Source organism: Buteo buteo, chromosome 4, assembly GCF_964188355.1.
Source record: "Buteo buteo chromosome 4, bButBut1.hap1.1, whole genome shotgun sequence".
NCBI lineage: Eukaryota > Metazoa > Chordata > Aves > Accipitriformes > Accipitridae > Buteo > Buteo buteo.
Window position 1 is genome coordinate 54,062,523 of NC_134174.1, and position 8,532 is coordinate 54,071,054.

Here is an 8,532-nt window from a genome sequence, read left to right on the forward strand (position 1 = left end):
GGATGCCGGGCTGAGCATCGCTGTCCCGCAGAGCCGGAGTGCCACGGGGAGCCGGTGCGGGACTACCACCAGGTGCAGCGGGGCTACGCCATCTGCCAGACGACGCGGCCGGTGGCCTGGGTGGAGTGCCGGGGGGCCTGCGGCGGCCCCAGCGCCGGCTGCTGCACCGGGCTGCGGCTCCGGCGCAGGAAATACGCCTTCGAGTGCAGCAACGGTGCGACCTTCGTGGAGGAGGTGGAGAAGCCCAGCAAGTGCGGCTGCAGCCAGTGCCTGTGAGCGGCCACCGGCCCCGGAGAGCAGGGGGGGCCGGCAGGGAGCCCCCCCCCAGTTGGAGCCAAGGACCTGGCTTTGCCCTGCGGCCGCAGTACTGCTGTCTGGGTGTTCCCGAACCGCAGCTGCATCAAAGGAGCCCGGCGGAGGGTAGAGCTGTTGCATCTAGAGGGTTGGGAAAAAAAAAAAAAAAAGAAAAAAAAAAAAGAAAAGAAAAAAAAAAACCCCACAAACAAAGCAAATGTGTAGATAGAGAATTTTTTAAGAACTGCAGCTACACAGATGTGTGGATACGGGGTGAGTGCTCTGCCCTGCTGCCCCTTCCCCGCGGCGCTCGGCCTTCCCCCCAGCACAGCCCCACAGCCGCAGAGGGCAGCGCCCGTGTCCCTCGCGTGTCCCCTCCCCAGCAGCCTGTCCCTTGTGTCCATCTGGGTGAGCCGGTGGCTTTTCCAACACCTGGGGCTGGAGCGGAGGGGCCTGACGTGGCAGAGCCTCGTGGGCCGTGGTAAGCTGGGGCTGGCAGAGGGCTGCGCAGCGCAGCCGGCATCCCGTGGTCCCGGCGAGCCTGGAGCCCGGCTCCCCGTCCTCTCCGCCGGCAGCCCTGGCCTCCCTGCTGAGGACCCGCCATTGCCCTGATGGCAGCTGCAGCGAGCAGCTCCCCGGTGCCGTGGCTGAGGTGCTGGAGCCCAGCGTGCCCCAAATAATGTCGCCAGCTCCAGGGCCGCAGCCTGCCCACTGGTGGCACCTCTGGGCTGTGCTTGCCAGCCAGGCTCCGGCGTGCGCCCCATGGCACCCAGAGGTGGGGCATGGCTCCAGCACGTTGCAGTGGCATTGGGGCCGTGCGGGGTGGAGCAGGACCAGGGTGGTCCCGGGCACGCTGAGTGGGTCACGGGCAGTGGGGCGCAGATGTCCGTGGGGGACTAGCACGGTGCCGTTAAGGCAGAGGGGACCCCAAATACCCCTGGCCCAGCCAAGCAGCTTTTCTCAGAGGCAGGAGCCATGTAGGGCAGCACGGGAGCCCCTTTCCTCCAGGCTCAGCCCTGGGGGGGGGCTCTGCAGCTGGGCAGAGGTGCCCCATGTCCTGCTGGCCCTGCTCTCCGTGGCCGAGCCAGCAAGGGCAGGAGGCTGCTGAGACAGCCGGCGTGCGGGTTGCCATGCCCCTCACCGGGGCTTCAGCCTTGTGGGTGCCAGGGCCGGTTAAAAAGAGGCTGAAGATACCTAAGCCTGCAAGCCTGGAGCTAACACCGCTGCCAGGGCAGGTCCCACCACCTCCTGGACTCGGGTGCCGGCACCCGGGCAGCACCTCTCCAAAGCCCACAGTGCTGGGGGACGCGCTGGGCTGGCGTGGGAGCAGGGGCAGGGCTGCTGCCAGTGCAGCATGGAGAGCCCGCGCCGGGGTACCGCACGCACCGGACCTCCGCAGCAGCATTGCTTCTACGCCCATGGGGGCCGAGGATGGTGGAGCCCAACCTGGGTCGGTGCACGCAGCTGGACAGCACATCGCCATGTCACCCGGGCGGACAAATCGCAGCCCCGGGTCTCTCCATCGCGCTGCTCCAACGCATCGGCTTCAGGACCGCACCGCCAGCTGCAGCTGGGCTCCGGGCATCTCTACCACGTGCATCTGGCTCCGTGGGTGCCGGCACCATCCCTGCTCACCACCAGCATCCAGGACGTTCCCGCCACCACGGGGATGTGTTTCTGCCACAAATGCCCTCTCCACGGGAGCCCCCGCTGCCACACAGAGGAGCTGGGATGCATCTCATTTTGCCCGTGGCCCTGCCAGGGCTTGGTTGTGTTGTGTTTCTGTTCTTGCTGTAAGCTAACCGCTAAAGTATCTCTTTATACAGAATACTTACAGATTCTAATATATATTTGTATTTCATTTTGTTATAGTATTTTTATATGTTCGGGGTCAACAAATGATGTTTTCTTTTTGTTTACAGATGCTACTGGGCAGGAAAATGACGGTGGCTTTGTTTGGCCCGTGGGGTTTGTGTGTGTCACTGTTGAAGACGCTGGTTTGTACTAGGCTGGTGAGGGAGGCGCTGAGCATCCTTCCGCTGGCAGAGGCTGTATTGTTTTAGGAGATGTTTGGTATTGTCTATGTTGTCTTCCATGTGAACATGACATTTATTCATTCAGAGGCTTGGCCTCTTCTTTCCTGGAGGGGAGAAGGGGGCAGCTGGTGCTCGGGAGCTGCTGGGCATACGAGGAGGTGGCACAGGCTGGGGAGATGGTTACTCCTGCCATAGATGAGAACCTGCTACTCCTGGAGCAGCCCTGGCCACCTCTTCTGGCCAGAGCATCGCCCACATGGTGCAGGGACATGCAGCCCCAAGGCTGAGAGCTCATCGCCAGGGAGAGCCGGGGCTATCCGTACAATGCCTTGCAAAAGGAGCCATCACTACCTGGGTCACGCGTGGGGCAGCGCGAGGTGCAGAAGGGCCCGGTGCCTGCTGCCGGGATGGAGTGGCTGCAGGGGAAACTGGGCACCTGTAACAATTCGGGGAAGGGGAGAGGTGCCCTGGGCAGCAGTCCCTAGGAGCACAGAGGGGTTGCACTGTTTGTGCCACAAACGCAGATCTGCCGGTGAAAGCAGTACCACCAGCACAGACACCGGCACGGGGGCACTCAAATCCCACCTGGGCATTTATATCCCACCCAGAGGGTGCCAGCCTGCTGCCCCACCTTTGTGCACTCACTCGCCTTTGCCCTTCCCCAGTTACCACACCAAACAAACGTTGATATCAAAGAAACGTTTAATAAGCTGCAATAAAATACGGACCTTTAGAAAGCTCATAGGGTGAATATCGACAGTGGAGGAAGAAAAGAAAACAAGGTGGTGGGAATCCTTGAGGAGTTCAGATCTGAGTCAGGGACCTTTTACCTGGAACAAGAACACAACTTCTTCCATAGGCTAGGATGAAATAAAAGACAGGAGCACAGAGTTCACAAAATGTCAACATTTAGAGAGTTGATACATATTCAAAGTTCAAATGACCCAGCTCTTATAGCTATACATATTGATTTAAAGCAACTTAATATAATTTTATTTTCTTTTTTTTTTTATATACACTTTCAAAGGTTTGTCAGGTGAGGTATGTAAACATTATCTAATGGAAACCCCTCTCCACATTTCCAACTGAGAATTCACAGCAGACAGTTCATTTTCCCAACTCGCGACGCAGTACTTCCCACTCCCCAGAGCAGCCGGGAATGCCGTCCCAAGCCACGGCTCTCCCAGGTGCAGTCACCGGCTCCCATTTCCCATCGCTGGTCTGTACAGTTCACATTGCTTAGGCTCAAACATACAGTACCGGACAGGAGGACTTTTCAGCTCAGTGTCTAAAATTCATACAGAAACAAACAGAGAAACAAAACTCTCCCAGGGAAGTAGACACAGATGAAGGAAAAACATTTGCCGTCAGGGTGGAGATAATATTTAAATGCTGAGCATCTTATAAAAGAAAAATTTACTGGGTTGTTGTTGCCTTTTTTTCCCTTTTCTTTTTTTTTTCATACACACCTGTTCCAAGGGCAAAGGAAGCATGGGTCTGGCGAGGGCTCCTGCAGGGCCAGGACCCAGCAGCACTCCCCGCTCCACCCTCCAAAGTCAGGGACCCATCACCATAAAAGTAGCAATGATCCTGCTGACGCTGCCCCACACAGACAGCCAGGCTGGGGGGAGCAGAGCCCGCAAACACTTCCAGGCAAAAAGGGATTAAAAAAAAAATAATAAGAAAAGTCCAAACACACTTAGGAAAAAAACCAACCAAATGACCTCGAACCCCCTAGAAGGAGAATAAAAATTGCAGAATGGCAATCAAATGAGCAAACGACCTTCTGGAGCCAGCACTGGGATTGTAACGGCGACAGCAGTGCGCTCCCTTGGGTCACCCATACCCGCAGGAAGCGCAGGAGCCCCGAAGGCAGCTGCTTACTGCAGTAATTCGCTAGCAGGAGTTTGCTATCAGTAACCACCTACCCTACCCTGGCCGTTTGGGGGGGGGGTTCCTTGGGGGTGACGGCAGCCCCCACCTCCTGCATCCCTGGGGACGCCTCCTTGGGCATCCCCAGGCCAAGAGCTGTCGTGTGTGTCCCCCCCCCACCCCCATCATGCCGTGCTGGACTGAGCCCCCACTGGGAGTGGGGTTATTCCCACCGGGCCCCGAGCCCCAAGAGCCCCTGCCATCGAAGCAGACATTATTACTACAAATCTTATTGCTTGCAGTGCTCCCCGCCCCGGGGAACGGCCATCCCGGCCGGCCACGGGAGCTCACTGCCTCCCCAGGGACCGTGGCCATCGACCAGGTCTGACATCATCAAAATGAGATGAAGAGAAAGAGTTAATGCTTCAACTTTGATGTGACATAAAAAACCCAAGCCAACCACCACCACCCCCACCCACCCCATCCCAACCCGTCCCCCCACGCAATAGCCAGCCCTTTGGTTGCGGCACGCTGGGCGATACAGCCCCACCAACCGACACACCAGTCAGAACAAGAACCTGTGGAAAGCCCATGAAATAAATATTAAAAAAAACTATTTACAATATTAGGTCTGTGAGCATGAAGTGAGAGAAAAATGCTTTTTCCTGCCCCCAAAAAGCTTAAAAAGTAGGTTAGCATCCTGCCGCCTAGCACAACACTATCTTACATGGCACCTACACATAATATATATTCACATTTCATTTTAAAATTAGGTACTCTTACAAACAGACTTAGAAAACATTGGCTAGCAACGCAGCCCGAGGGACTGCCCGGGCTTCCGACCCACACTGCGAACGCCGGCCGGCTGCGCCCCAGCTCCTCCGGCTGCCCCCCAAGCTGCCAACGTGCCCTGAATCGAAACCGCCAGCTGCCCCCCCCCGCCGCCCTTCGGGGAGGGGGTGGAAGTGCTCGTGAAAGAGAGGGCTTGTCCGCGGGGAGGGGAGGACGAAGGACGGGGACCGTGATTTCTGCTAAGCCTAGGGGTGAGCTTAATACAAACAAGAACTCCTGAGAACATCTTAGAACAGATGGATTCATTTCACAACCACCAAGCTAAAGGATGGGCCGAACGGACGCTACGACACACGGAGGGGGGGACGCGCGCGATTGCGGGGACATCGTAGCCTCGTGGTTTGCTCAAAAAACCTACCGCTACAAGAAAAGCTGCAGTGGCGTTCCCTGGCAGGGGGGCCTACCCCCGCCTCGCTCCCGGGCCGTCCAGGTGTTCAGCCCGAGGATGCGGACCCGAGCACGCCTTGGCTGGGGCTCAGCCCTCTTTCCCTGGCACGACCGCCGGTGGTGGGAAGGCCAGAGCCCAAGCCGGACGGCAGAACGCACTTCCCTGCTGCCCCAGGCACTGCCCATGCCTGCGGGAGGCTGGGAACTGCAGTTTTCCCAGTTGCCTTCAACTGGGAATGCAGTTGTCAGGCTGAAAGAATACGAGCTGGAGAGAGAAACTGTCCATCAGTTAGAGTAGGGCAGCAGTACATCTGTGTCCTTCTGAGATTGAGTCTCTATTTCCCAGGGGGTTAGCAGGGGCTGGCAGAGCTTTCGGAAACACCAGCATTTCCAGAGGTGCCATGCAAGCGGCCGGGACGCGAGCTGGGCTGCAGCTTCGCTCATCCACACACAGGCAGAAAGCGTCTCGGGCAGCTCGCCAGCCCACTCGGTCCAGCACTGCATGGCTCCCCTCAGCACGGGAGGGACAGGGATGCGGAGAGCAGCGGGGACGAGTTCATCCTGCTCTCCCAGCTCACGGAGGACGATCACCAACGCGGCAGAAAGTTTGCTGAAAGCGTCAGCACCGGCTAAACAGGTCTTTGGAGAAGGTTTGCTGCAAGTGCGTCTCACTGACGTGTTGGCAGTTGAACACAGAAACACCACTGCACGCAGCAAACACGAGCAAAAAGGACCTCATTAGTGATGAATATAAACACGTGCACACCTTGGATATACTGCATGCATCCCCTCAGCAGAGAAACCCATTCCAGGGCTAGCATTGCTAGATAAGACTCTAACAGCTACAGATACAAGGAGCCATCCTGGGCTCAAACTGCTCTTGCTGCAGCCCTCAACCCCCCCCAGGTAGATTTTGACTCTGAGCTCAGCAAAGCCAGCCCCTCCCAGAGTTTAGGTAAGGTAGGTGGTTCCTGACCACGTCAAGTGTGAAGACCCACCTGGAGCTGCCGATGACAAGGTGAGAGAGGAAAAGGTAACCGTGCCAGTGAGAGAGGGGGGCTGGCAGCCAAGGGACAGTAAGAACATCTGTGGAGGTGCAGAGCTAAGATGCTGCTCCTGGTACATGGACCAGGGAGCTGGGATGGAGACTAGTTTCAGGAATAGGATGAGAAAGCGGCCAGCAAGGAAAGCCAAAGTAATGGAAAGAGAAGAGGTCTGTTTTGTGGGACACAGCACTTCTGCTGAAATCCAGAGCTGAAGAAGCAGAGCAGGGAGCTGCGGGGTGGCCCGGAGGAGGAGGAGCGCAATGAGGCTGTGGAGCTGAGGATGGCACTGTGGTAGTGCCAGTGGGCAGCTCTGCACCTTAGCAAACGGAAACACACTCCATGCCCGTGTGGAATAAGGCAATAAATCACATTGCTTATTTCCTTCCATTCATTAAGATTGTCTGCAGCTCCTTGTGCATCCCTTGCATTACACAGAAGCTGCATTTATTGGAAACAGGTTGCTCCAAAGCAGGGGCCGTGCCTCAGCAGCACACCTCACCGCTGCCTCGCTGCAGAACAGACACAGGTAGTGCATGTCCCAAGTTGTTAATAAAGAGCAACAGGTTATATATATATGGTATTACCTCTACTTATTTTTGTGTCTCTTGTGCACTGCTCTAGCTGAAATGTAGCTGTGTGGAGAGAGGAAACTGGAAAGTAAAATTGGAAGAGTAATGCAACACGAGGACTGATTGGGAAAAATAGAAAGATGAAAAAATTCAAACATCTGAGCACTGATAAAGAAAATGAAGCTATCCAGGCAATGCCACCCTGCCAGGCAGTCACCTCACATGCAGACCCTTTAATTTGCTAGCAAATTAAATGGAAATTTAATTTTCTAGCAAGTTACAGCATTCCTCCTTCCTGCCCCAAAATAAAGCACTCACAAAAGCAAGCGTTAAGTATATTAAAAGCAGGTCTTTTAGTCTGCAAGTCCTGCAGCTACTACTGGTATCAGGTGGAGAATGCACAGAGGAGAGGCAGAGGGGCCAAAGACGGCATCTCCCGGAGCAGTGACAGCAAGGAAAGGAGCCCAGCAAGGAGCTGGGGGTTTCCTCAGAGCAGAAAACCTTAATGCTTTTCTAGAGATGACGACCACTGCTGGCCTACCTCACCCCTGGGGCATCCTCCCCTGGGGTAACCCAAAGGATTGCACAAATCTGTAATTCACAGAACTTGTACTAAAGCACTGATATTCCCACCTCGGGGTGGGCTGGAAAGGTCAAGCCCCAAGTGCTTGCTGCAATAACTCAGTCACAGGCAATGGCTTCACCCTACCTATCCCTCAGCAAACAAGCCTGACCTCTGCAAAGACTACCTGCATGAGTCAAACCCACCACTCAGCGCAGCAGTTGCAGGAGGAAACACTCCTGCCAGCTCCTCACAAACAGCACGATGTAGAGAAGAATCACTCCAGTTTTCCTCAAAATTGTAATTTTTAAGTAAGGGGGAGTTGGGAGGAAAAGAGAGGAGGCAGAGAGCGGAGCAGCTCTGAGTAGGTTTTTTTGTGCCCAGCGGGGAGACCCCTGCAGGGACTGCGGCACCAGGGACCAGACCCAAGAACAGTGGAGCAGGGGGGTCCCTGTTGACAAGACCCCAGACCATCTCACCCCATGGGACAGCCCCGTGGCTCGGCACGTCTGGCAAACCTGCTGCTCCCTGTCCCTGCAGATGCCTAAGGTGCTGCTCTGCCATCTGCCCACCTGAGCTAGGTGCCCACGAGGGACAGGCAGTACACTCCTCACCTGGTCTGGTCCTAGGCAGTAGGCTGGGGCAATTGTATTTAAAAATGTTTTTCTTTGAAAAAAACCCCTCAGAATTATTTGCTTTTTCTTCATTTGCTTTCTGAAGACAAGAATAACAACTCACAGCCCAGCCCAGAATCCTCTTTTCAGCCCCATCCTGACAAAAAACGCGCCCTCTACCTTTCCTCATTAAAGCGTGCAGAAGTTCAGATTTACACCTACAAGGCACAGCCCAGCTCCTGTTAAAAGTCAATAGGGTCTTTGCACAGATTTCATGAGTGTTACTTTTTGTGCAGACAT

General features: G+C 55.6%; 1 protein-coding gene across 1 annotated transcript in view; it reads left to right on the forward strand.

Moving 5' to 3' along the window:
* Window positions 1–2,395, forward strand: part of SLIT1 (slit guidance ligand 1) — a 65,355-nt gene extending 62,960 nt beyond the window's left edge. Inside the window, exon 37 of the mRNA XM_075026215.1 lies at window positions 32–2,395. Coding sequence (XP_074882316.1) covers window positions 32–276 — 245 coding nt within the window. The 3' untranslated portion in view covers window positions 277–2,395. The remainder of the gene's footprint in view (window positions 1–31) is intronic.
* Window positions 2,396–8,532: the final 6,137 nt, after the last annotated feature.